Raw genomic sequence first — 27,874 nt, 5'->3', positions numbered from 1 at the left:
CAGGTGTGCAATGAACGTCGGTTTGTCGTGTTACTGATGTTAACGTGAACCATTTGGTTAAGATGGTGTCTCAGCTTCTCTACTCTAGGGTTAACTATTTCCCCTTTTTAATTATCAAATAATTTGCGGCTCTTTATGTGAAAGGCTTCGAATGGCCTTTCAATTTCATAGGAGAAAAAGGCGAGGCTTTCCTTAGAAGAAATGGATACCTATTTCTTGCTGAACAGATCCAACAGCTCGCCTTCGGTAGTACCAGCCTTTGTCAATAAAGTTACGTGAGCGTGAACCTTTCCGGAAGGGCTGAGTCGGATGGACCGCAAGGCATCAAGGGAATTGTAGTCTCCCTGGGCGTCCGGGGTTACACGCCTCCCTGTGGCCTGCTGGAGAAAGAGCCAGAAGCCGAAAAGGGAGGGCTCAGAGGGAGCAGGCGGAGGAGCGCTTGGGACGCGATGCATCACGGGACTAGTAGTTTGCGGGCCCGCTCTTGCCGCGGCCGCCGCGCCCCGCGCAGAAGAACTAGACTACCACACCCGGTAGGCCACGCGCGCGGGGGAAGGGGAACCTGGCCTGGGCCTCGAACAAATCAAATCGAAGGAAAGAAACTGCCGGCTTTCAAAATCCTCCTCCTCCGCCATCATCAGCCGCCGTGCGGGGAGCAGGTGGTGTCGGGCACGCGAGTGGCGAGAACTGCCGGGAGAGCTGACGGAAGAGCGGGCCGGGTATCGGGACAGCTGGGCTCCGAGGCGGCGACCCCGACCTGACCTGACCCGGACCCTAAATCATTCCCCGCCCCTGCCGGGCGGCCGCGCGCGCTCAGGTCGACCCACGCGGCGGCGCCGCCTGTTTACGGTAAGGGTCGGGGTCCCTTCCCTTTCCCCGTCACCTGCCTGGGATGGGGCGGGGGGTGGCGCGGCCCTGCAACTGGGCGAGGAAGGTATGGCGCCCCTGAGCGCCTTGTGGGTGTCTTCTCAGCCTTCTCCCCTCGCTTCGACGGCCAAACGCGAAGGGGCTGAGAGAGGGGGTGCTGGGGGGCGCAGGCCCCTTTCCCAGATGGGGAAACTGAGGCTTGGAGGGGGCGTCTGGCGCAGCTGCCAGCAGTGGCGTCTGCTCTTGGCGTCGGTGACAACTGGGGGCGGTGCGCGTCCGCCGGGGATCCGGATGGGGCTCCCGCGCCGCCCGCCTGTCATTTGCGGCCCGCACTCGAGCGTCGCTCCCCTGCCGCCGCCTCCCAGTAGTCCCACGCCCGCGGAGGGCCTGGGCTGGCGCTGTAGCCCCTGGGATCGCCATGAGTCACTGCTGACGCCTCGCAGGAGCGATAGATGTGCACCTGAGAAAATCTGCGACTTTCCTGCCCAGAAAGGAGAGGATCGTTCGTGTATTTACTGTTTGTCTTTGCCGCCGACCCTTTGCAGACCTTGGGCAAATCAAGCACCTCTCTGTGCTTCGGTTTCGTAGTCTTTAAAGTGGATGGTGCGTATGTGTATTGGACTGAGCAGTAGGCCCTTTTCTAGCTGAGAAGTTCTGTGTTCCAATAGGAACATATCTGGGAGCCCCACCACCATTTTTCTTGCCTCAAATTGTCCCATCCCAGAAGTGCAAGTGGTGGCGGGGTTTCAGGCTAATCTTTATTTAGTTTCAGCTCTTCATTCTTGGAGCATCTTCTAGATGCCAGGCTTTAGGTTGCAAATAAGTGATCATGTCAAAACATCTATCAGAGCCTGCTCTTCTCTGTGAGAAATCCACCAGTGACTCTCCTTTTCACTCAGAGTACAAGCCACGTTCTTTAAATGGCCTTTGTGACTTGGGCCTCTTGCTGATTCTCTTTTCTCATTGCTTGCTTTCTTTCTCCTTGCCCCCCACAAGAGCCTCTGCTCTTCCCCCAGATATCTCTCTGGCCCAATCCTTGATATGCTTCAAGTCTTTGTTTCTTTCGTAATAATATTTTCTCTAACCATTCTGGTTTGGTGTGTGTGTGTGTGTATTGTTGTGTGTGTGTGTGTGTTGTTGTTGTTTGTTTTGTTTTGTTTTTTTAAGTAGGCTGTATGCCCAGTGTAGAGCCCAGCATGGGGCTTGAACCCATGACCCTGAGAGCAAAACCTGAGCTGAGATCAATAGTCGGACAGTTAACCAACTGACCCACCAGGCGCTCCTCTAACCAAATCTGTTTTAAATTGCAACCCCCAGAAAACTCCTTACCCTCTTCTCTGTTTTTCTTCTTATCACTGTTTTAAGATACTACATATCTTGTTTAGATCACATGTTCTAGGGGGTGCCTGGCTGGCTCAGTTGGTAGAGCTTGCGACTCTTGATCTGGGTGTTGTGGGTTTGTGCTCACGTTGGGCATAGAGATTACTTAAAAAAGTAAAATCTTAAAAAAAAAGAGAGAACACTTACTTTAAGAGGGCAGGATTTTTGTTTCATTCGTTGCTGTGCTCCCGGTACCTGGAACAATGTCCAGAACACAGTAGTACACGATAAGTGTTTGTTGAATGAGTAGACGCCTCCTTACCCAGAAGAATAATTCATGCTTACAGGTAAAGCTAGGCAAACCAGGGTGATCAGGGTTAAGATAAGGACAACGAGGTGGGAAGCGCACTGTAGGAGCCCAGAGGAAGCCTGGGGCGAATAAGATGGGGGGGCCATCACAATTGTATCTTGAGGATGAATAGATTGGGGAAGAACATGTTCTAGATAAGGAGTCTCTGTGGGCACCTGCTAGTTCTGTCCCCCATATCAGTCTTCCTTGGTCTCTCCTGATTACCTGCCATTTCCTCATTGGGGAAATGGAGTAGTCCTTTCTGCCAGTCCGCTGAGTTCTGCCAGGCTGGAAGCTCCTTTCTTCAGCAACTCTGCCCTTGATCTATTGTGATGGTGGCTGTTGTGATGTAGAGACCTCTGGTCTCCTAGGAACCTCTGAGGTCTGGCCACCATGGGTTGCCCAGTCTCCTGGGCAAGGTTGAAACTGGACGTGCAGTGGGCTGACCCCTGTGCCCCACCCCCAGAGACATGCCAGCGTGGGTGGTGGGGCATTTCCTGGGATGGATGACCTGGATCCCATAGCCATCTTAGTCCTGTTTGAGGAATGGGACCCTCAAACAGAGAGCAGCCAAGATGATCAGGCAGGTGTGTGCTTGGGGCTCTTTGCAGCTATTGGTCTGGGACTCAACTGCTGTTCACTGGGGGCCCAGAAAATGGACAACTCACATGGCTATGCTTGGTGTCCCAGCTGGGGCATTTGAGCAGGGGAAGAGTTAAAGTGAGATAGTGACTCTCCAGAGGCTAAAATGATTTTATTACATTCTTGCCACTTTCTCCACCTTTCTAGAATTGTTCCTTCCGTAATGCTGTTTTCATTTCTCCCAGTAGTTTAGCTGTTGGAGTTTCCATAGTAGGGGGTGAAGGGGTCAAGCCCCTGAAGTGGCTGATGTCCTACCCTGCCCTCCCCAACCGGGGGCGGGGAGAGCAGGAGACTCCTCTCTCTTAATGAAACTTTGTCCTGCTCAGTTTGCAGATTTCCAGGGGAGCCCAGCAACGTGGCCAGCATGGCCTCTGAAGACATTGCCAAGCTAGCAGAGACGCTTGCCAAAACCCAGGTGGCCGGGGGACAGCTGAGTTTCAAGGGCAAGAGCCTCAAACTCAACACTGCAGAAGATGGTGAGTTCCTGCTTGGGCTGGCCCCCTCGGAGGAAAGGGAGTGTGCGAATGACCACTTACTCTTACTCGGGTTCGGGCTTGTTGAGCTGCATTATCACGTTGTTTGTCCTAGTAGCTCTGTGAGATATCTTTGGGCCCATCCCGCAGTGAGGCTCAGAGATGATGTGTCCACAGCACGTATAGATTTCCCTGCTGGTGGTCATGTTTTTGGAGGCCATCCTTGCTGGTGACCGCTTAGGTTGGCAGGTGGAAAGGGCCCCTTTATGTCCTAGAGGGAGGGGATAATAAACACCGAGGGACCACGACAGCCGTCTTAGGATATAGTCCCTGACTTCTTACTTCAGACCATTAGCACCATGATCCCAGGCTGGTCTGAGAATACTGGTTGCCTTCCCCAGAGGTAAGGCTCTCTCGGGAGGTCTGGTCCATGCAGCTGAATGCCCCTGGGAGAGGGATGGATGTTAATGTCTGTGTGTAGGAACCAGGACTGGAGGGAATTAGGAACCAGAATGCGGGCCCTGTCTTTTCATCCCTAGCCAAAGCATGGCTAACACTGGTCAACCCCGAATCCCCTGGCGTTTGGAAGTGAAGGCACCTACGTCAGTATTTGCACGGCCTCTTGAGGTTCTGGCCCAACCAGGGAAATTGGTCTGGGCTAGGCTGGTTGTCATGGAGTGCAGGCAGGCTTGCTCTCCTGCACCGGCTCAGAAACTGCCTGAGTCCTCAGGTTGCAGGGAGCGTGGCCGTGCACATTCGTTGTATCTCTAAAGGGCCTTAAAATTTACAGAGCTCCTCCCTGTGCCCTTGTCCCTTCCGATCATTCATCATTCCGGAAGGAGGGAGGGAGAAATGTTACCATTTTATAAATAAGGAAAAAAGATCTGAAGACCTAACTTGCCCAAGGTCATACAGCTGGTACATAGCAGAGGCCAGGATTTTAACAGAGGTCCAGCTGAATCCCTGTTCCTGTGTTTCTCAGTAGACAGTCAGCTCAGTTCAGTAAATGTGAATTTGCTATTAAATTCCATTCACTGAACGCTGAGTCAGGCAGTCTTAAGTGCCATGCAAGTTGTGTCTCAGTTTATCTTCACAAAAGTCCTTGAGGTGGGTTTCATCCCCGTTTTGTAGATTGGAAAATGAAAGCCCAGGGAAGTGATAGGACTTGCCTAAGGGCGCAGCTAGAAGCCGCGAAGCTGGGGTTAGAACTCAGGCTTGTCTAGCCTTAAAATCCATGCAGATCACCACTTCACCAGCTCAGGCTGGACATGCTGCCTCCATTTGGTAGGTCACCAGGGATGCCCAACTTACAGCCCCAGCCTCTGAGGAGCTCCTAACCTGGAGGAGAAAGGAGGCACTCAAGTAACTACCGGGGGCAGAAGGTGAAGCATACTCTGAGCGACGTGAACAGAAAGCTGTGGGAAGTACGGCGAGGGAAAGGGGTCACTTCTAGTTTAGGGGGGCCCCGGAAGTCTCCATGGGTGAGGTGGTATTTGAACTGTCCTTGAGGGGGAACGGGCACTAGAGGCAGGGAGGACCACATGAGTTAGGCACAGGGGCTGAGATGCGTAGGGTGGGCTTGGAAGAGAAGAAATCAGGATGCCACAGGAAGCCTAGTGCAGAGCCCCTTGAATGCTGTGCGGAGGAGCCCGGCGGCTGAATCCTGGGCCCAGAAAGGGCCTCCATCTTGGCTGCGAGTGAGCTGGCACCGTCAGGAGAGGGCAAGGGCCTGTGTGAGGAAGCCACAAAACTGATGATGGGAACAGGGCTCTTTTCTCTCCCTAATAAGCATTTAAGAACCAAAGAAAGGCCTTTCTGCTTTCCATGGCTGCGTGGTGAATACCTGGAACCTGTTACCGTGTGAGGTGGGGGAGGCTGAAGAGCGGGCCCTGCGCTCAGCCTCCTGACAGCTGGTTCACCAGCAGTAGTTGGGACGCAGCCCTGACCAGTGTTCGAGTTACATAGAACTCCGTTTGGGATTGGAAATCAGTGCGAGAGGCCACCCAGCAGTGATCCTCCCTGCTCCTGTCCCTGCTCTTCCCATGTCGGTGCTTTTTCTTCCCGGCTCGTGTTGTGCCTGTGACTCTCCTCGGAGCTGAACTCGTGCACAGTCCCCGTGTATCTCTGTGCTCGCAGCACTTGTACGACAGAAGTCTTTCCTCGGGGCCCTGGCATCGCTGTCGCCTGGCTCTCAAGGACTGCATAAACATTCTTGTGAGCCGCTGTCCTCCCTCCTTGTTCACCTGGCCAGTCCCTGGGTGTTCGAGGGGCTCCGTTTTGGAGCAGGTCTTCCAAAGGCCTGAGAGATTATCTCAGCCCTCGCACAGCGCACTGTGTGCCAGCTACAGAAGACGCCTGGGCAACTGGGACCCAGGGGAGCGGGGGAGGGATTTAGGGGCTTCCTGCGGAAATGGGGTGTGGGGGAGTGCTGCATAAAATCCATGATTGTGCACGGAAGCAAGGATTTGGGGAGGAGCACATGGGTGGAGTTTTAGAAGGCCAGTCTGAAGCCTAGCTCTGCCCTTTTCCTGAATTCCTGGGCAGAGTTGCTTCATTCCTTGAACCCTCAGCTTCCCCTTCTAGAAAATGGGAGGTTCATACCTGTCCAGCCGTCCTGATTGTGAAATGAGAAAAGGAAAATGAATGCTGGTCACCACTTTCTGGCTGTGTGACCTCAGCAGGCATGTACGTCCTGTCTCTGTGTCTCGACTCACTCGGTTGTGAAATAGACGTAACAGTAACTATTAGGTGCGGGGGGAAAATGCTAAGTATTCCTCTCTGCGGGGCATGGTAGTGAGCTGAGGCAAAGTCCCGGCTGGAGCTTGTGACCCAGCGAGGAAGGGGGTATGAACAAAGTCTCCACGTAATGGTCAGGTAATCACTTAGAAGAGGGTAAAATTGTAGCAGGCAGCGTCTGTGGGGAGACCAGGGCTGTGAAACCTGCCAAGCAGGATCTGATCTGCTTGGGAGTTCAGCAGGGTTCCTGAGGAAGTTTTGCTGGCGGCTGGGGGAGGGAGGCATGTGCAGAGGCCCCCACTGGGACAGCTTCTCTGGGAGCTCCTTACAGGTTGCAAATCACCACCTTTCTGAAACCCTTTCTGTGGCCTTTCTCACCTAAAAGGTCAAATCCAACTGTTCTCTCCTGCACACATCTCCATCTCTTCCCCACCCCCCCCACTCCGTCTTGTGCCAGCTAGGCTGGCTGGGTGTTGTCTCGTGCATCTTGTGTGTTTTTGTTCGGATTGTAAACACATGGTCACTATGGTATATAGAAACATTGAAAGAAAGCAAAAAAACCCACATCTTGGTTATCTCACACCCTAGGGTACAACTTCTATTAATTTGGGTGTTTTCTTTCTAGCTTTTTTCCTAACCATAGCTGAGTTCCCTTTTTCTTCTTTCTTTTTCTTTCTTTGGACCATAATTAGAGATACTTTAAAAACCTGGTTTGTAACCTGACACATTAGGAATAAATTGAGCAGATGGTGGAAAAACACAGAATCACCCATAATCACAGCACCTAGAGATAACTGTTTTAACATTGGGTTTCTATCCCTTTAGACCTTGTGGGGGGTGTGTGTGTGTGTGTGTGTGTGTGTGTGTATGTGTGCGTGTAAGATAGAATATCTAGCATTTTATTTTTTTATTTTTACTTATTTATGTATTTTTTAATAGGTGTAACATTTTAAAAGTGTGATCAGACCAAACACCTGTGGAAAACCTCCTTTTTCATTTGTCACTATGACATGAATATTTTCCAAGTCAGGTAAACACCTGTGTCACCATTCATAATGACGTCAGTGTAACTGTATAATGTACTTCGGTGAATTAACTTGTTCTTTGTTGATAGATGTTTAGCTTGTTTGGAATTTTTCATCATAACAAAAACAATACAGTGATGAACGCCCCACGCATGAATCATGTAACACTAAGAGCCTTTATGCTATTGTACCTGCTGGTCCTCTCACTTGGACGCCATTTCCCTGCTTGGCCTCGTGCACTCCCTGCGCAGGGAGGCTCCACACTCACCACCATAAGGGTGCCAAGCCTCTTCTTTGCCCCACGTGGCTAGTTTCTTTCCTCCTTTGGCTCCCAAGCCTTCTATCCGAGCCCTTTTTAACACTTAGTACAGAGGAATTTTCTTTGTAGTCGTGTCCCTGCTGGACTGTGAGCCCGTCTGATTCTCCTTCACAAGCCAGGGCCCAGCACACAGCAGGCATACTATTGCTGCTGGAATTGTGAGTGACGCGGTAGTGGCCGGACTCTATTCTGCCTCAGCTGTTCATGACTCCCAAAATCTAAGTGTCTGTTCTTTGGTCCTTGGCAGCCAAAGATGTGATTAAAGAGATTGAAGACTTTGATGGTTTAGAAGCTCTGCGCCTGGAGGGCAACACGGTGGGCGTGGAGGCAGCCAGGGTCATCGCCAAGGCCTTGGAAAAGAAGTCAGAGTTGAAGGTGAGATCTGCATGGTGAGCAGGCCCTGCCTGGTTGGGGACAAACTTCCACTCAACGGCACCGCAGCCCCTGCCTATGTCCTGCGTTGTTGGCAGTCACCATGAACAGCTCCTCTTGTGCTGGCCTCCCCAGAGGGCAGAGCACTGGCCGGGGCCCCTCTCCCTGTGTCATGTGTCCATCTGGATCCCCCAGTAGCAGACAGAGTGTCAGAGGTGTATCAGGTAATATGCCTGAAAGATAAAGGGGGAGGAAGTGGGACTGGACAGGGAGAGTCTTCAGCTAGCATTGGAGATTTGGCATCTGTGAGGAGGGAAGGGCACAGAATTGGGCCACGAGAGCCTTGGACTATGGGGCCATTCTGGCATGCACTGAGCCTCCCCAGCAGGGAGCTCCAGAGCAAAGATTGCCCAAAGAAGACTCGCGTGTTGGGCAGAAGTGGCCAGACCTCAGTTCAGATGCTGTGGTGGGTTTGGGAAGGTGCTGCACTCATCACAGCTGAATGGCGAGTTCGTTTTTAACGGTTAGATTCAAGTGGTGCTCCTCTTTGGCCAACACGGAGCTCCTTCTATTTCATTGTGTCCTAAAGGGGGGTCCCACGAAACACCGTTCCTTCGAAATGCTCTGTGAGACCTCTCTGGGATATCAGGTGTTTAAAATGTCAGGAGGGTGTCCCTGCATGCTCTCCATTCCTGGGAATCCTACTGTGTATCAGCACATTAAAGCCTCTGCAGAGTCATGAGGGAGAGACCTGCTTTTCTGACTACAAATGGTGCTCAGTCCTTGCAGGGCCAGGCTAGTGCTGGGCTCTTCTGCACGTGTCGTTAGTCCTTGGGCACCCCAGGTAATAAAGATGGCGTCCGTGTTGTAAGTCAAGGGAATTGAGGCTCGGAGAAGCTGAGTAAACAGCTGAGGATCCTAATGCCATGAGTAAGCCACACGGCACACTCTGAAGCCCGGTGCTCTTTCCTGGCCCCACTGTGCTTGCTCAAGGGAAAGAGTGCAGGGCAGCGCAAATGGAGTGGATTTGCCCAGTGGGGACCTGGAGCTGGCTCGTGAGGTGGTCCTTGCTGTTTTCTCAGGAAGATCGTGGTCAAGGTTAATAGCCAAGGCGATGGTTGTTTCTTCTCTTCTGCCCAGGGCCTCTCGTTTCCCTGAGCAGAAGCTGGGACGTTTTCCTATGAAAAAACTCAACCCTCCCCAGTGGCCAGTGAGGGACAGGAATGGAGGAGATGTGGCCCCGGGCCTGGAAGCTGTAGGAACTGTGCTTTGTCATCTGAAGGTCTGGGTTCAAGGACTACTACCCTGTGTTCTGTGGCCTTGCACCGATCTCCGCTCTGAGTCTGGGCTCCTTTATAAAAATTTTTTCTTCCCTATGAGGCTGCCGTGGTGAGCAGATGCAGGCTTGTGTCATGAGAGAGCAGGAGTGCCTCGTGCATCGTGTCATCCCACGTGCAGGCCTAGTGCCTTGTGTCACCCCACCCTAGTGGGGTCAGGGCCGCGGCAGGTGGGAGCTGCCCTTGACCCCAGTAGTGCTCTGGCCAAGGTGCTGGTGTGAGAGATGTTACCTCTCCTGTTGGAACACAGGCACAAGTTAGGTCTTGACAGATGAGGGAAGTGAGGTCCAGGGCCACACATGCCAGGAGGGGGCTGGGCCTGGGGCCCGGATAACAGCCCAGGCTCACAACTGCTCTGCAGTAACTACTGCTCATTTAGAGATTGTTGAGGCCAGGAGCTCTATTTCAGAGATGACATACCAGGGCTCAGAGGTGGGGAGTGGGGAGTGGCAGGCCTAGAGTCCGGTTAAATCAGAATTGGAACCTAGTCCTTGTGTCCCAAATCCCCTTGCTGAGCCTTGGCCCATCAGAGTTGGGTTGGGGAAGCTTCAGGGTGAGGAGCCAGTTGCTAGAGGTTCCGGTGCTCAGGCTGTGGCCGCCTGTCCTGGCCCTGGGCACCTGCATTCAGGCGTAACTCACTGAGTAGACCCATGTGGACTGTCTCCTAAGGCTCCACGTGTGTTGGTAATTTGCGTTACTGGAGGCCTTGAGAATTCTACAAAAATCAGTTTGCCTAGTACTTAAGGTTGGATTTAGTTCATACATTTCAAGGACTGGATTTTCAGAGGAAAGTGCTTTCTCTGGGTTTCATCATTCCCAGGTTTGGCCCAGGAAAGACTGGGGCTGCCAGAGTTGATATTTTGGGTGGACACAGCGACCAGAGTTGGAGGGTGGCTGTGTGCTTAGAGACTAAATTCTGCTGGCCTGCGAGGTAACACGATCTAGTTGTAGGACCACCACCTTTGTGGCTTTACCTAGTATTTTCTTTAAATCAGCTCATTTTGATATAATTTAAAAGAAAACATGATCTCTTCTGTAAATGGAAGGCGGTATTCCTTACCATAAAGATAACAAAATAGTGCTACTGAATTCTAGTCACCTAAAGGTTGTCACCTAAAGGTTCTGAGCATGAGGCCTGCTCACCCTTTGTTCAAAAGGCAGACGAGCAAGAAGTGGAGAGTTGGGCAGGATCCACCAGCCCCAACGCAAGACCACCTTCTGGAGGTGATCAGAAGGGTTGGAAAGAGTCTCGAAGGGTGCCTGGCTGGCTCAGTCAGTAGAGCCTGAGACTCTTGATCTCGGGGTCATGAGTTTGAGCCCCATGTTGGGCATAGAGATTCCCTTAACAACAACAACAACAACAAACACCTTAAACGAGTAACTTCCAAGCTGCTGGATCCTGTATTGCTTACTTTCTGCCTCTGCCACTCAAATCCTGTCACCTGTCACTTGGACCCACAGTGTATGGGGAAACCGGTATTAGAAACAAGGAGTCTGGCATATTGGCCCTGGTCCTGCCACTGCTGTGCCTTGGCGCCTGGGGCCAGTCTCTTCCTTCTCAGAGAGCCTGATTCTCTCCTAGAAAACCAGAAGGTTGGGCAGATCAGCATTCCCCTACATTTCTGCTGAGCCCTGTATGGCCTTTGGTGGCCTTCAGGTACCTCCAGCTTCAGCCAGAGCTGGACCAGCTTTTCGTTGAGGAAACCCAACTTTAGAAGTATTGTAATGCTCAGCAGTCCATGGCCACAAGGATGAGGCGTTGTCTGCAGGCCACCTCGAGGGGCTCCACTGACCCTTCTCTTCCTCTTCCTTCCAAAGCGATGCCACTGGAGCGACATGTTCACTGGGAGGCTGCGGTCCGAGATCCCACCAGCTTTGGTGAGTGCACCAGGCCACTGTTCCCCTCCCCTGGGCACAGGGACCCCTTTGGCAATTCCCAGGACTATTTTCACACTGTGTTCACGCTGTGGGTGACTGAGTTGCTCAACGGAAGCCAGGCAAGTGCAGCATCTGCCCGTGTCCTGATGGGCTCAGCCTCTGGGAGACTTGAGACCCAGTCACTGGAGATGCAGCAGAGCCCCAGGATCCCCGGGTTCATTCCTGAGCTTTGTGCTTCACCCCCACTGTGGATCTCGCTCCCTTCACTCTTATCCCTCTTCTCTTTGCACTTCCCTGTTCTGCTCCCTCACCCGCTTCTGTGGGCCCCCCTCTCCCTCCGGGCCCTCCCTTTCTCCATACCACTCTTTTTGCTTTGCTTCTCGTGGGTGGCTTCCATCCACTCTGTTTTCCATTTCCCCATTCCTGGGGCTCAGCTTGGCTTGGGTCAAGTTCCCAGCCTGGGATTGGGTGGGTGGAGTGGCAGGGGGCGTCACTGAGCAGAATGTGGCTTGCCTGGGGCTCAAAGGAAGGAGGCAGGGCTGGTAATAGGCAGCCTTTCAGTAACATGGGGCCTAGCCCATGAGGTGCCTTCAGGATGAGGTTCTTGGTCAGTTATTGGCATGACTGTGTTACTGGGTCTCTCACCCTGTTTGAGCTGGGCTGTCTTCTTAGACCTCCATGCGTCTAGCCAGCACTGTGGTTTTTGAGGTGCCCAGGGACCACCCTCATTTCTAAAGCACCTCAGTCTGGGGGCACCTGGCTGGCTACGTTGGTAGAGCAAAAGACTCCATCTCAGCGTCGAGTTCAAGCCCCATGTTGGGTGTAGAGCTTACATTTAAATGAATGAATGAATATATTAATTAGTAAGTTATTAAGTTAGTATAATAATGATGATGACGATGCACGTTAGTCCGGTAAACAACTAAGGGTCATTCAGGGAGTGACAGATGCCCTAATGGGAACCCCAGGGGGAGGGCTCCTCCGTTGGGGGATTGAGGAAGCCCTTGGGGAGCTGGTTCCATTAGTTACCAGCCTCAAAGGGTGAACAAGAACCAGGTGAAGGGAACATTTAGAGTGTAGGTTAAGGAAATTCATTTGGGGGTTTGCAAGTAAAAGGATTTAAAGTTAGAAGAGGGGGTGAAGAAAATGTACTTGGGAGATAGGAACTTTGGGCCCTGTGTGCATTGTTTTACCTGAAGTTTAGCATTTAAGTTTCTCAGTGTTTGAGGGAGGTGTTCTTATCTCCATATTACTGATGACCAGAGTGAGTCTTAGAAAGGGGGACAAGAGAATTTGGGGTCAGGGAAAGGCATGAGATGCAGGGAAGGTAGAGCAAACACAGAGGGTTTCAGCAGCTCTGGCTGCGGGAGGGCTGGAGGCCAGTGGGGCCAGGTGACAGGGGCTGGGCCTTCTGTGGGCAGGGGCAGCCAGAAAATGGCCCTCCATTGCTGAGTCATGGTGGGGAGGACAGTGGAAACTGCCTCAGCTATCCTGTCTGAGGCCTAGGCAGGGAGAGTGTCTCCCCTCCCCAACTCTGTCCCCTGGGAACCCCGTGCAGGATGCATGCCTGGCCCTGTTTCGGCCCCCAGTCTCTGGCAGAGCCTCCTCTCCTCAGCTGTCTCTCCTGGGGAAGTGTAGGTATCCCCAGCCCAGCAGGTTCCCAGGAGAGCTTAGCATCTTGCCGCGTGGTCTTGGGCTGTGGCTCGGAGATAGGCACCCATCTCCAGGAGCCCTGGAGTCAGCACCAGGAGCCCCGGAGGCCTCAGTGGTGCCTGTCTCCTTCCTGCACATCTGCTGAACGTGCCACTTCTGCAGGTCTCCCTCCCTCTGTGGGACCGAGAACTGGCCTGAGGCTCTGTTTGCTCTCTTCTGTCTCCCACACACTGGCCAGCCAGCTTCCTCCTCTGCTGCCTGGATCACTGTCTCACACTCCTGAGCGGGCTCTCGGCCTCCAGTGTGCCCTCCTCAGGTTTGGGGGATGTGTGTTCTATATCCCTCACCCACGTCAAAGCCCTCAGAGCTCTCAGGCTCAGGTTCATGGTCCTTGGCCTGATGTTCAGGGCTCTAGCCTGATTTGATTCCTCTCTTTCCTTCCAGCCTCAGCCTCTTCTGGAGTCCACTGCTTGTCTCTAGACACACAGTATGCTGCTTCACGCTATGTCTCTTTGTTCATGTTTGTACTGTTGGCTGGAATCTCATGTTTGGTTGATTCTCATTCAGCCTGAGCTCAAGTGCCCTCTCCTATAGGAAGCTTTCCCTGACCACCCCCATGTATACCGCACCCTACGCCCCACCTGACTTGGGAGACCTCTTAAGGGTTTTGGGTCCTGGGTATAAAATAGGGACAGCTCTGTAGCGAAATGGTCTGTGTCTCTGCCTGGGTGCCCCCTGAGGGCAGGGGGGGCCTGGCATAGAAGCTGCCCCTGGGAGGTATCTGAAACTGAGCTGAACCCTCTCTGTGTCCAGACCTCACTAGGGGAGGGACTCATCACAGCCGGGGCGCAGCTGGTGGAGCTGGACCTGAGCGACAACGCATTCGGGCCCGACGGCGTGCGAGGCTTTGAGGCCCTGCTCAAGAGCTCTGCCTGCTTCACCCTTCATGAGCTGAAGCTCAACAACTGTGGCATGGGCATCGGCGGTGGCAAGGTGGGTGCGGCGGCCCTCCCCCGCATCCCCATCGTCCCTACCCTCCCTCCCGCCCTGCCCGGTCTCTTGCTGTGCTGGAGCAGGAAGGATGTGCTCTTGGCCACCATCTGGGATGGCTGGCCTGTTGTTTTTCTCTTCAGAGGAGAACGGCCTCAAAGGCAGCAGCCTGTGGCCAGTGGGGAGAGGAGGTGGAGGCCTGGAGGGCGGGGTTGCCAAGCAACCATCCCCAGTTCTCGTGTTGTCTTGGCAACACAGAGGCAGCTTCGCATACATGCGCTGACCTGCTGGCTCTGCAGAGCGCTGGGCTTGGGCATCCCAGACGCGCTGTGCCCTCAGAACAGCTGGCAGAGCCACGTGAGGCCCGTGTGGGGGTGTGGGGGAGGGAGCCCAGAAAGGGAAACGGCTCAGGCCTGGGCACAGCTTACCTTTTTCCTGGACTGGCCTTGCCGGAGGTGCCTTCCCCATCCTGCCAGCCAGTCAGGCCAGTCAGTGCAGAAAGGCGTCTCTTTCCTTCCTGGAACCTGCACTGAGGGAGCTCAGCCTTGTTTATTCTTTTTTTTGACCCGTTCTCACTCCTTTAGGCCCAGACACTAGAAAGGCCAATTCCCATCCTCCCTATCCCCACTTACGTTCTGACCAAAAGGAGAAAAGGGCTGGGACACAGGGACCTACAGTGACTAAGGATGTCTTCTCTTTGAAGATGGGTTAAATGCCTTACCCTAATTCCCCCACCCACACCAAAAAGCGGGTGATGTTATTCCCAGTGTTCCACCTAACCGGACTGGGGTTAGAGACCTTGGGTCAAGTCCCCAGATGGCATCGCTGGGGTGGGACTAACGTGGGATTTGAACCTGCTTCCGTGCCCGTCAAAGCAGCAAGAGGAGCCTGTGTGATGCTCACGCAGGCTGAGGAGCCAGAGTGGCCTCCCCTACAAGGGGTGCCTGTTGCCTCTTGCCCCATGGGAGGGAGAGCTGGGGTGTGCTCCTGGGTGGCTCAGCCAGCCCCTCCCCCCCACCCCCCAGTCTAATTGGGCAGTAAGCCGTGCACGTGTGTGAAAACATTAAAATGTTGGCATCAGCACAGAATATAGGTCCAGCCCAACCTAGAGCGAGGTGTGCTGAGGGAGCTGGAGATGCACCTGGGAAATGCCCCAGCTTTCCATTGGCTCTCCTCTGCTGCGTGGCTGGCCAGGGAAACTGAGGCTCCTAGAGCTGCCTGGGGCTGGTGGTAGACCTCGCCTTTACTCGAGTGTGTGGCATGGCTCAGGGACGAAGATGGTGTGAACCCTGTAGCCAGAGGGTCTCCCTGGCAGCCCAGCTCCATGCTGGAATTTGGCCTGTACTTGTCTTTACCTCCCTCAGTCTGATTCAGTGAGACCTTTTTGTCGAATCTTGTGGGTGCTGGCCTTGCTGACCTGCACCTCCTGGGAGCTGCGAGCGCCAGGGTCTCTGGGTCCTGTGGCATCTGTTCCCTCCAGCCAGGATGTATTCACTCTGACCCATGTGCCACACACGTGGGAATTGGAGGGGCCCGAAAGATTCACTGGGAGTGAGATGTAGCCCTGTGCTTGGAGCTTTCCAGACCCAGGGTCCCCAGGTTGGACTCTTGTAGGAGCTGTGGCCTCACCATGGTGGCCCCAGAGGGAATTGGGAAGAATGGGATGCACTGGTATGGTTGGTTCCCACCTCCTCAAAGTTCCTCAGGAGGCTGGTTTACGGCGGAAGTCCACAGTCTCTGTGCTGAGCACGTGCCCGATCCCCCAAGGAGTCAGGCTGGTGGTGGCCCTTCTGTCTCCCGAGGACAGAGAGCTATGCAGTCAGGCTGACCTGGCTGCCACTTGTGGCTCCCCTGCACATTTGCTGGGGGACCTTGGCCAGCGCAGTTACCTCTCTGAGCCTTGGCTGCCTTCTTTATAGAGTCAAACCAATACCACCTTCCTCCTAGGCTTAATTTGTGGTTGAAATGAGAAGGTGTGAAAGTACCTTTCTTGAGAGTGCCGGTGATGTAGGAGAGACTCTACAAACATTGCTTCTTTCCTGCTGCTCTTCTTGGGAATCTTTTATGTTTTATTTGCCGGGGTCTTTCTGACTCCCAGCAACAAGCCAGCATTTTTAAACTCTTGGTCTGTTGGTATCACCCAGGTGGAAGCTACCTGCTGGCACCACCCCAGCCGTATGGTGTGTGTCCGATGAGTGTGACAGGGCCATGGTCTCGGCCAGCTCCCCTTAGGCGCTGGGCAACATGAAAGAGATGCCAGAAGATTTGGGTTCTGGTCCAGAGTCTTCCACTTGTTTAGCAACCATAGGAATGTCTCTGTGCCTCTCTCAGCTGCGGTTTTCAGCTGGAAAGTGGGCATCACCATAGCTCCCCCCTGACAGAGGGCTTCCGGCAGCACAGTGAGCTGACTCTGACGCCCCTTCCCCAGGAGCTGTCTTTCAGTTGACCTCTCCGTGTTGGTGTCCCCCGTCCTTCCGGGTGTCTGTCCCGTCTCTCACACGAGGCTAGACCCCACAGGGTAGTGGGACACACACATGAAGCAAGCTGTAAGGTGCTGGCTGCATGTGCAGCATGACCGTGGTGCCTGTGAGCCGTTCTTTGTCCCCAGGTCTGCCACCAGTAGGCGGCATGGGATGTCGAAGACCAGGGCTTCCTGCCTCAGGGCTGGGCCTCTTGCCTTTTCCCCCACAGATCCTGGCAGCGGCTCTGACTGAGTGTCACCGGAAATCCAGTGCCCAAGGCAAGCCACTGGGCCTGAAGGTCTTCGTGGCCGGCAGAAACCGTCTGGAGAACGACGGAGCCACTGCCTTGGCAGAAGCTTTCGGGGTGAGTGGTTTCTGCACACCCTGCCCCGCCGTGCCCCGAGGCAGCAAAGCTGGTGTGCATCCAGCTCTGGAGTTGAGGTGCGAGACCCAGGGCGAGTTGCTGCCCGCCCCCCGGCGCCTGCTGGCTCGTTCTGCAGCGGGGCACAATTCCAGCCACGTGTCTGAAAAGTTGCGTGACCCACCACTGCAGGTGCCTTGGTGGCGGCTCCCCGGAGTGCTGTTCGAGAAGATGTGAGGTTGCTCCGGTCCGTGGGTGAGGTCTGCCAGGCTCGGAGTGGGAGCAGGGGTGCCAGAGCAGTTAGCGGGATGACAGCCTGGCACGGCGTTGGCCTGGGCTCACAGAGGGTCGGTGTCTGTGTACTGGGTGGCACAGAGATGGAGTGGTTAGCCTTACCTTTGAGATGGGGAGGGAGGGGAGCAGTGGTTCAGGGGCACTTCTGCCCTACTTCTCTCCTCCCACTCTCCTCTCCCTTCACAGCTGCCCCAGTGCCCCCCAGGACACTGCTGAGACCCTGACCGTGAGTTCCATGAGAGGGCCACACCTGCCCCAGGATGCTGGGAACTTTGGAGTCCATCTTTCTTTTCTCTTAATTTAAATGTTTCCTTTGGCAAACCGTATTCTAGCAGCATTAACCACACTCAGGCCAGAGCGGCACTCCCCGCCGTCTCCCTGCCGGGACTCCTCTACCTCAGGCAGAGAGTGAACGTAGCAGGGGAGAAGTGCCTGTGTCTTACTGGACCCCTGGCTGCAGGGAGCTCCTGCTGCCTCCAGAGCGGGGGGAGCCTGGTTGCCATCCTCGTAAACACCGTGCCGTTGAAGGTTCTGCCTTCTCTGTGTCCCTCAATCAGCTTGCTGTCCCCAGTGCACTGTGTCTGTGCTAGGCCTCCCACAGATGTCCTCCAGTGCTCTTGGAGTGGGGTTCTTCAGTCGGGGTCCCTGGGATGTCTCTAGTCTGTGGATAGAATTCAGGGAGTCTTTGAACGTGAACGGGGGAAGATTGCATGATTATTACCACTAAAGTAACTAAAATGTAGTGTTACCTTAAATTGTGAACGTGGGCTGTAAACCTCAGCAACTTTTGAAATGCCCGTGATTGTGGTAAGTATAGAAATCCCAGATATTTTCACGTCGAGTTACAGTTGTTACAGAGACGTAGAAACCTCTGTTTCTCACGCATCAGTGTGATGGTAGCTGTGGACTTGCCTCCAGGTCCTGTTGTTCGGCGCCTTGGTACTAAGGAGTGCGTGTACTACTGCAGCACACATTTGGGGTTTTTCTAAATATTTTGCGGACTCTCTTCCAATTGAATGGATTTCCTTTGTGGTCGTATATGATTTATCTTAAAATTTTGAAATATACTCAGAAGGGAGCCAGGGTCTTTACCAGACTTCCCAAAGGGTCTGGTATCAGAAGATACTGAGAAGCCTTGACTGGTAATATTCCTCAGTTGGCCTGCCTGCATTTACTCTTGAACCCCCTGTGCTGTTCTGGGCACTGTGGAACTATAAAAGGTACCTAGGTGGAGAGTTCTCACAGGCCTGGCCTCAGTCCTTGGTAACAGTAGAGGCGGGGACATGGCTCTCTTTGGAGCTCAGAGGCCGGTGGGATATAGACAGGAAGGCGACACTGATAGTCCAGGTTGATGAACACCACGGTAGAGGAAAGACAGTGCTCTGGCGGCATAGAGGAAAAGCACTGGACTGGGCCTGGTGGGAGGATCCTGGAAGCCCTCCTGGGGGAGGAGGTGTCCAAAATGAGAGGTATATAGAAAGACAACATAGGAGTCAAATCTACCAAGAAAATGCCAACAAATAAGGACAGAGTGTCCCAAGCAGAGAGAAGGAGGTGTCAGAACGTTGGGATGATAAAGGGCTAGGTGGTTGGAGAAGACCCCACCCCCCAGAAAAGGAGGGAATGTTGGGCACCAGTTGTACTGTGTAAATAGCACAGGAGAGCCCCAAGAAAGACAGGCACAGTGGAGCTGCATGCAGTATGCAAGGAAGGACTGTGGCTGACCCCTGGGCCAGCGCCCACAGTCCTTGCAGGGTTGAGGACACCAGATGCAGGAACCTGTGTTCTGAGCTGTGTGACCCTGCATAAGTTACTTAGCCTTTCTGATCCCTAGTCCTCTCTATCTGGTGGAGTTCCTAATCCCAGGTAGGTCTCCTCATGAGATTGTGGAGGGGATCAGATACAGCCCTGCCCAAAGTTCTGCTTTGAGATCTGTGCCCCTTGATAGCCACGGATGAGCCTAGGCCCAAGCTGATGGCAGCCTCTCCCCGTGTCTCGTGTGGTGCCCCCTTCCTGCCTGCTGGATATTGTTGGCACTGGGCCTATCCCTGGACTCGGGAGCCTACCACCCTGCTCTGTCCCTCCTGCCCTTACAGATCATTGGGACTCTGGAGGAGGTCCACATGCCACAGAATGGCATCAATCACCCGGGTGTCACAGCCCTGGCCCAGGCTTTCGCCATCAACCCCCTGCTGCGTGTCATCAACTTGAACGACAACACCTTCACTGAGAAGGGTGCCGTGGCTATGGCCAAGGTAAGGCGGGAGTGGCGGCGTCAGGGTGGAAACAGGCAGGGTCTGGCTGCTGCCTTTTTGACACACCCATCGACAGGTGAACTCCTCTGCCCATCCACCAGGTGTTGCCCTGGCTCTTTTGAACATTCCAGAACAGGGCACATGTCACAGGCTTGCCTGTGCCCTTTTTGGGCGTGTGCATACTGCCTTCCTCTGAGCTGCCTCTGTACGCCCAGCTGTTGGTGCTGGATTTGTTCTCAGAGGCTGCATGGAAGGCTGCTCCAGCCTGGTTTTCTCACTGATTCTTTCATCAGCTGTTTATTGAGACCTGTACCTAGTGCAGGCCACGAGGAGTTGAATCAGACTCTGCCTCCAAGGAGCCCCTAGTTCGGGCGGGAGGGGGCAGCGACAGTGCAGGTACTGAGTCTGGCTGGCTGGCGAGACCTCACAGGGCCCCAAGCCCCACGAAAGGCTAGTCCTGCTGCTGTGGGGTGTTTGCAGAAGTGTGTGCAAGTGTGGGGGAACACACAGGAGGTTCAAATCAGACTTAGGGCAGGCCAAGTTGTATAGGACAAGTGGACTTTGAACAGAGAGGGGTGTTTGGGCAGAGGTATCAGCAGCATGGGAGAGGCCCAGAGGTGGGAGGGAGCCTTGTTCCATTGGTCCTGGTTTGAAACGACCAGGGTTCAGCATGTGTCTGAGGACTGGAGGAGAGGAGAAGGGGACAAGACCTTGTGAGCTTGCTAACTCTGAGGCTCTCCCATGAGTAATAGGCAGCCGTGTAGGCTTTTAAGTTGGGGGTTTGACTTGGTCAGATCTGTGCTTCAAGAAGGTTCTGGCTGTAGCATAGAAGTAGGGTAGAGGGAGGTTTGCCAGAGGCGGGGAGGGGACAAGAGCTGGTGAAGTACTGAGAAGGCCAGGCTAGAGGGAGGGTGATGGTGTGGCGACTGACGGGGTGTGCCGTGGGCTCTCGGAGGCCTGCACCCTCACCCTGGCCTTTGCCTCCTCCCCGCAGACACTGAAGACCTTGCGGCAGGTGGAGGCGATCAACTTCGGGGACTGCCTGGTGCGCTCCAAGGGCGCCGTCGCCATCGCGGAGGCCGTGCGTGGGGGCCTGCCCAAGCTGAAGGTGCCTGCACTCACCCGTGTCTTCCTCGTGGGTCTGGGCTTCCCCCACACTTGGGGTTGCTGCTGTGGGGGCAGGGGTGGGGTGGTCTCGAAGGCCAGGTGGGCCTCAGTGCGTGGCTTAGTCCTTCCACACCTTCCTTCTGATGTTGTGCAATTCCTTTCACCTATGTGACGTGAGCCGGTTTCTTCATTTTCGAAATGGGAGGAGGGAGCAATGAGGTCATTAGGGTATAGTGTGAGAGAACATTCTGAGCATCTGGCACGTCGCGAGGTAAATGGCAGTATTTTTTTTTTTTTTTAAGAGAACTCTTTTTTTTTTTTTTTAAGATTTTATTTATTTATTCGATAGAGATGGAGACAGCCAGCGAGAGAGGGAACACAAGCAGGGGGAGTGGGAGAGGAAGAAGCAGGCTCATAGCGGAAGAGCCTGATGTGGGGCTCGATCCCATAACGCCGGGATCATGCCCTGAGCCGAAGGCAGACGCTTAACCGCCAGGCGCCCCAAATGGCAGTATTTTTATTATGTTATTATGCCTGGCTGGAGGACAGCCTGCCTTACCCTCCCTTGGGGAAAACAGAGGCTTCGGAGTAGGCCCCAATCCCCTGGCCTGTGGTTCTGCTTGCCTCTACTCCTTCCTCTTATTTTTAGGAGCTGAACTTGTCGTTCTGTGAAATCAAGAGAGATGCTGCTTTGGCTGTTGCCGAGGCCGTGGCGGACAAGACCGAGCTGGAGAAGCTGGACCTCAACGGTAATAGGGGTGGTGGCCTTTTCCCAGACCTGCCACGCGGGCCCTGCTATCCCTCTTGACCTTCCTTCCTCCCCCCACGCCCTCCTGCTTATGAACAGGCAACACGCTGGGAGAAGAAGGCTGCGAGCAGCTCCAGGAGGTGCTGGACGGCTTCAACATGGCCAAGGTGCTGGCCTCCCTCAGGTAGGGAGCTGTGAGCCAGTGGCGCCTACGGTTATACTGTGTGAGGCATTAGGGATGCAAGGAGAAGGCAGTGAAGGTTTCTGACCCGTGGGACTTCATTCCGGCAGGACGGGTGGGCAAGGATAATTAGGTTACTGTATGTTCAGCAAAGGGGCAATAAGGGTCTGAGAACAGTCACCCTTTGGAGTGGGTGAGTGGGGGAGGCTTCTGAAGGGATGACCTTTGATCCGAGCTGACAGGTAGGTAGGGGAGCAGTGAGGTCAGGGTGGCAGTGGGGGTGGGCTCAGTCAGGATTAGAAAGGAGTCTGGAAAGGAAGAGGTTGATGCAAGAGAGTGGGGAGTTCTGGGTTTGCGGAGCCCACATGGAGCGGGAGCAGGGGCCGGGGTGGCGGTGGGGCTGCCGCCTCTGTCTGGATGGGAGTCGGTTTGGGCCATCAGCATCCATCCAGTTCCCTCTGCCCTTCTAGCCCTCAGGTCATCTTCATTCACCTGTCAGCCTCTCAGTTGTGTCCCCTCAGGGCTAGGCCTGTGCTCCTGCTAGGAACTGGGGGCTCAGAGATGGCCCCAAGAGGCTCACGGTCCCAGAAACCCACATACCCCTGCCCCCCACAACTGCAGCTTCCTGTGGGCAGTGAGATACGGGCGGCCCAGTCTTGGCGTCTCAGCCTGGGCAGTGTTCCTGCCAAGCCCTGGGCCTCAGCTGTGACAGACCGTTGTCTTCCTTTTCTCTGTTTCCCCAAGGGGACTGGGGGCCCATTTGGGACAGGGATGATATCTGGTTCTTCCGTGTTCACAACATGGGCTTCTCTGGGTGATGAGAGATGAATGATGGGCTCCCTGGTGACCCACATGCCCCCACCCTGGGAGCAGCTGCTCCCCCGCCCTCTGCAGGCTCCCTCCCACCTGCCCGGGGTCTGTGGGTTTGTGGAGCCAGTCTTCGGAGCCAACATAGGCCACTGGGTAGGGAGGGTCTGCTTTAGCCAACTCCCCTCTGCAGTGATGATGAGGGCGAGGATGACGAGGAGGAGGAGGAGGAAGAGGAGGAGGAAGAGGAAGGAGAGGAGGAGGAGGAGGAGGAAGAAGATGAAGAGGAAGAGGAGGAGGAGGAAGAGGAGGAGGAAGAGCCACAGACAGGGCAAGGAGAGGCGGCATCCACACCATCAAGGAAGATTCTGGACCCAAACAGTGGAGTGAGTTCCTTGTCGTTTGCCAGGATCAGAGCCCTGGCCCTTGAATGTGAAATCCTGAGACATCTTCCCGGGGGTGGTAGGGGTACTTAAGTACCTTGGGTGCAGACTGTTTTTGAATGCACACTCCTGTTAAGTAAAAAAAGAAAAGTTTTCCAGTGTGGCTATACTTATCTTTATTTATACTTAGCACAGATGTGTTTATTCATTTGTGCGCTGTGATGGGATTATAGCACGTATTACGCGGCTGCACTGTTTATTATGAAACACGTATAAATGTCTCTGAAAGAATAGGGTAAAAATCAGCATAAATAGAAATTCTTTTTCTACCCATCTTGGTGACCTGTACGGACAGCCCCCCGTTCTGGAGACTGTGGCCCAACCGGGACACTCGGTGTCGCCTGGCTTCACTGAGAGGCTGGTGTCGTCAGGACGGACATGTCTGTTCCCTCATAGACTCCCAAGCTTCTGGAGAGCTACGGGTTGGACAAGGACCCCCACGCTCATGTTGGATTTCAGTTTTTTTTCCAGTTTAGGAAAGCATTTCCAAATGGGTGGGCACCCCTCGGGTTCAGTTGTTCTCTGGGCACCTCTGGTGCTCGCTAGCAGTGCTTCTCCCGGCTAGATGCGAGCTCCTGCTGGGGTCCCCTTTGGCCCCCACATGCCTTACTGCATCATTTCTGGGTCATCGTGTCAAGGGGAGGAGCCCCTTGGCCTGAGGAGATGGCTTGCCCCCACCCCAGAAGCTCCTGCAGTAGGAGCCAGCCAGGGCACCATCTGCGGGCCCCTCACCCTTTGGGGACTGCCCGTGAGCGGGAGGGACAATACTGAACTCCGAGCCTTGGCCTCCTGGAGTGAGGGGTGCGTGTTCTGGGTGAGGCGTCTGGGTTCGGACCTCTGCAGAGCCACCTGTGCCACCTGTCCCTCAGGAGCCAGCTCCCGTGCTGTCCACCGCGCCTCCTACAGACGTCTCCACTTTCCTGGCTTTCCCCTCTCCGGAGAAGCTTCTGCGCCTCGGGCCCAAGAGCTCCGTGCTGATAGCCCAGCAGGTGGGTGACAGCGCCGCCAATTCCAAGCCGGCGGGTGCTGCGGCTTCGGGAGCTGCAGGGGGACAAGCAGAGCATGGATTGGGAGTGGCCGCTGTCGATGGGAGTGGGGGGCTGACCGGTGTCTGTGTGTGTTTTAGTTGCAGGCGTAGAATTTAGTGATTCGTCAGTTGCATTTAACACCTAGTGCTCGGTACATGACGTGCCGTCCTTAATGCCCATCCCGTAGTTACCCCATCCCCCACCCACCTGACTCCGGCAGCGCGCAGTTTGTTCCCCGTAGTTAAGAGTCATGGTTTGCCTCTCTGTGTCGTTACCTTATTTTTCTTTTCCTTCCCTTACGTTCATCTGTTTTGTTTCTTAAATTCCAAATATGAGTGAAATCGTATTTGCCTTCTCTGACTTATTTCACTTAGCATAGTACCCTCTAGTTCCATCCACATCATTGCAAATGGTAAGGTTTCATTTTTTTTGATGGCTGAGTAGTATTCCATTGTGTGTATGTCCCACATCTTTATCCATTCATCTGGCCGTGGACATCTGCGCTCTTTCCATGGTTTGGCTCTTGTGAGCATTGCTGCTATAAACGCTGGGGTGCAGGGGCCCCTTTGGATCACTGTGTTTGTATCTTTTGGATAAACACCTAGACGTTTGTTTTTTAAATCCACGGACACATGAGTGAGTGTGACCCGGGTATCTGTCAGACCTCTGCAGGCTGCAGATGACGTGCCACTGGGAGCGCACGTGGGCTGCCGGACTAGTGACGACTGGGGAGTTAGGGAGCTTTCCCAGGACTCACTCATGTGCACACCTCGACTTCCCTCCCAGGTTCTGCAGGACCGGCTGTTCTAGAACACCTGTCCTGCCCAGGGCTCCCACGGAGGCCACATGCCTGCCGTGCCCTTGCTCCGGCCTCGCTTGCTTGCTGGTCGTTTGCTCACCCAGCGGTTCGCTCCGAGGTGGCTGTCAGGCGCCTGCTGTCTGCAAGGCACTGTCCCGAGTATTCGGACACAGTTCTGGTCTTTAAGCCTTTTGGCAACCCGCCGTGTAGACTGCGTGACCCTGTGTTACAGATGAGAAAACAATTTTGATGAACAAAAGTGATAAATATAGAGAAATTAAATGGGTCCACTCTCAGAGCTGGCTTGGCATTTTGGCTGATGTCCTTTATATGTTTTATCTGTGTTCTTTTTTTTTCTTCCTGTGATACATGAGATGAAAGGCCCACTTTTTCCTGTAATACCATTTGTCATCTCCTGTGTCTTGTTGTCGTGCTCTCCGTCCCCACCCCTAAGTGGAGGTCGCACTTAGGCAGTGCACTGTGTCTGCCCACTCGCACCGTTTCCCCTTGTCTCCACCTCGGTGAAGTTAAGCTTCCTCGCACGTGAATGTTGTCTGTACTCTGGGTTATTCAGGTTAGATTGCAAGAAGGGGGTCATGGGGTCATGGGAATAACCGTGCTTAATGCTGACTCACTTACTCTGTATGTACTGCATACCACTCTGGGCCAGGCACATGCCTAGCCCCAAGGGGACCGTGTGGGGTAAGGCAGGACCCATCCTTGCCCACTAGAGGCCTTGGCGAGACACAGGCCTCTTCCAGCCAGCAGCAGAGTGCAGGGACGTCTTCACTGCGGCTCTGGCCCCTGGTGACCAGCCATTGTCTCTTGTGTCCTCAGACTGACACATCCGACCCAGAAAAGGTGGTCTCTGCCTTCTTGAAGGTGTCCTCTGTGTTTAAGGATGAAGCCACAGTGAGGACAGCCGTGCAGGATGCAGTAGGTAACGCGGGATGGGTGGGGCGTGGCTGGGTCTGCGTCCTTGCTGCGTCAGGGCTCAGATGATGTTTATAGTTGCGGGAGCCCCTTGTCTTCGCACTAATGTATGTACTGCTCTCCGCCCCCTCCTGCCTGTTCTTCTGTTGGGTTCTTGCCATGGAGTAGGCTGGCTGTTCTCTTATTTTTTGCAGATGGGGAAACTGAGGCCTTTCCAAAGCCATACAGTTATGTCTAGTTAGAACTCATCCAGCTGGCATGTGCCATAGGAAGACCAGATAGTCACGGCCCCAAGGCCCTTATGGGGGCGGTCCTCTCAGAGGAGAGGTCATGAGAGCTGAGCTTTTGTCCTCATCTGAGCCTCTGCACACAGTCCCCTCCACCTGGAACCCTGGAGGATGCTTGCTTTCCCCATAGTGTTCCCAGGGCTTCCTGAGATTTCCTGGTCCCGTCGTGACCCTCCCTCGCTACCCCATTCCCTCCACTGCTTCCGTTGTAGCACCTGTCACCTTCCAGCTTGAGCGCGCATGTCTCGGCCCCGCTGTGCGGGCCAGGCTCGGTCAGGCAGGGAGGGAGGAAGGGCTGGGCATGTGGAAAAGGGCAGAGAGGAGTAGAGATCCGTGTGGTGCTTTGTCCTGGATTGGCGCGCCGTGGGTGGCATTGAGGCAAGAGGGCCGGTGGGGCGTGAGGCCGGGTAGGCTGGCGAGGGTGGGGTGGAGCCTCTAAGTCTGCTCCCTGAGGTCCCAGCCCTGTGGGTACTGATGGGAACAAGTTACCTGAATTCTGTTTCCCTGAACAGCCTAGCATGGAAGCACGTAGCCCCACAGTGCCTGTAGGCCCTCTGCCCCACCTTTCCCTCCCTTCTCTGCTCATCCCTCGCCCCCACAGAGTACCTGAACCCTCCTCCAGGGCGATCTGCCTCACTTCATCTCCACATGCACCCCCACCCCCTGGTTGTTCAAGGTCCCCAGGCCACTTCTCAGTGTGTGAGGTCAGGACGAGAAGGGCAAGGGGTCACGGCTGGCAGGTTGAGCCTTTCCCCTGGTGCCGGCCGTCCCCTCAGCCTGGGACCTGGGACTCATGTAGAAGGCAGGCCCAGCCCGCGTGTGCCAGGGCTGCATGCCTGTGGCTCGCGAGCAGCCATTCGCTGCCATAAACTCCCTGCCCCCTGGCCATTTCTGCCTTGCAGATGCCTTGATGAAGAAGGCCTTCAGCTCACCGTCCTTCAACTCCAACGCCTTCCTCACCCGGCTCCTTGTCCACATGGGTCTGCTCAAGGTGCGGCTGCGGGGGAGGGAGGACACCAGGGACGGTTTAGGCCACGCCTGCCCACCTACCCCATCCCACCCCTGAGCCCTGCTGGGGCCTGGGTCTGCTTAAGCAGCCTTCCTTCATGGTGGGATTCAGCTTCGCCTCGGCCGGGGGGCTCTTGGAGCCGGGGCTGGGTGGTGGAGACCTAGGGCTTCCCAGCCCAGGGGGCCTTGTGGCTCACCCCGCCTCGTGCTGTGTGTTCCCTTCACAGAGTGAAGACAAGATCAAGGCCATTGCCAACTTGTACGGCCCTCTGATGGCGTTGAACCACATGGTGCAGCAGGACTACTTCCCCAAGGCCCTTGTACCCCTGCTGCTGGCGTTCGTGACCAAGTGAGTGTGCTCTCGTCGGCTCGCGTGGCAGCCGCATCAAGCGTATGCAGACGCCTAGTCCCTGGAGGTTTCCCTGGCCTGCTCGTTCAGGCTTGTGAGCGGCTCTCCGCATCCGTGCTTGCGTCTCTCCCTCGCTGTGCCAAGCTGAGGACGTGGGGCTCAGGAACGGTGTCTTTTCCTGAGAGACAGAGGACATGGAATGGCCTCCCGTTTCCTAATGAGGAAGCAGCACCGGATAGTTAAGGGGTTTGTCTACACTCGCTGTGCTGATCAAGGTCCCGTCCTCAGGGATGTCTCTGGGAACAGTTCTGTGTCCATTCCCTCAGCCACAGGGCTGCGGCCAGAAGGGCCTGTCACACCGCCTGCCACAGCTACAGGCCCCTCCCCTGCAGATGCTGGATGCTCAGAGACTTGGAAACCTTGGCCTTGTCCTAGAGGAGGGTCCTGGGCCATGGTGGGGCAGTGGCCACAGTTGGGTAGCAAGGAGTCTTCAGACCTAGCACCTATGAGGGGTGGGTTGGAAGGCCTGTTTCCCTGTCCTCACTGAGGTTCTCTGTGGCCCCAGCCAACTCCTGGCCTTCCTCAGGCCTTAGGCTCCCTATTTGCCCCACCAGGCTATTGAGTGAGGCTGTCTCTGGTGATTCAGACCATCCACACTTCCTGTGAATCCAGTGCCTTCGGGGAAAGTGGGAATAGGGCAGGGGAGAGAGAACGTAGTCCTTGCCTGGGGGACGCGAACAAGTGTTGTGGGGTAGTCTGGCTCAGGGCATGGTGAGGAACACCGGCCAGCTTCGGGGACTGTTGGCGCCATGGCCTCTTTGGCGCCACGACATCTTGCAGTCCCCTGTGCT

The 27,874-nt window shown here is 54.8% G+C and overlaps 1 protein-coding gene across 1 annotated transcript in view; it reads left to right on the top strand.

The window, feature by feature from the left end:
- The first annotated feature begins 645 nt into the window (after window positions 1-645).
- Window positions 646-27,874, top strand: part of RANGAP1 (Ran GTPase activating protein 1) — a 29,473-nt gene continuing 2,244 nt past the window's right edge. Inside the window, exons 1-15 of the mRNA XM_008702955.2 lie at window positions 646-849; window positions 3,505-3,654; window positions 7,979-8,106; window positions 11,259-11,318; window positions 13,785-13,964; window positions 16,653-16,787; window positions 19,175-19,333; window positions 20,328-20,441; window positions 21,090-21,189; window positions 21,288-21,372; window positions 22,370-22,562; window positions 23,489-23,608; window positions 25,284-25,386; window positions 26,569-26,657; window positions 26,902-27,023. Of these exons, the coding sequence (XP_008701177.1) occupies window positions 3,543-3,654; window positions 7,979-8,106; window positions 11,259-11,318; window positions 13,785-13,964; window positions 16,653-16,787; window positions 19,175-19,333; window positions 20,328-20,441; window positions 21,090-21,189; window positions 21,288-21,372; window positions 22,370-22,562; window positions 23,489-23,608; window positions 25,284-25,386; window positions 26,569-26,657; window positions 26,902-27,023 (1,700 nt within the window). The 5' untranslated portion in view covers window positions 646-849; window positions 3,505-3,542. The remainder of the gene's footprint in view (window positions 850-3,504; window positions 3,655-7,978; window positions 8,107-11,258; window positions 11,319-13,784; window positions 13,965-16,652; window positions 16,788-19,174; window positions 19,334-20,327; window positions 20,442-21,089; window positions 21,190-21,287; window positions 21,373-22,369; window positions 22,563-23,488; window positions 23,609-25,283; window positions 25,387-26,568; window positions 26,658-26,901; window positions 27,024-27,874) is intronic.

This window comes from Ursus maritimus, unplaced genomic scaffold (assembly GCF_017311325.1).
Source record: "Ursus maritimus isolate PB19 unplaced genomic scaffold, ASM1731132v1 scaffold_21, whole genome shotgun sequence".
In the NCBI taxonomy this organism is placed as follows: domain Eukaryota; kingdom Metazoa; phylum Chordata; class Mammalia; order Carnivora; family Ursidae; genus Ursus; species Ursus maritimus.
The sequence above is the reverse complement of the archived record's forward strand: the minus strand, read 5'-3'. Positions and strand labels throughout refer to the sequence as shown.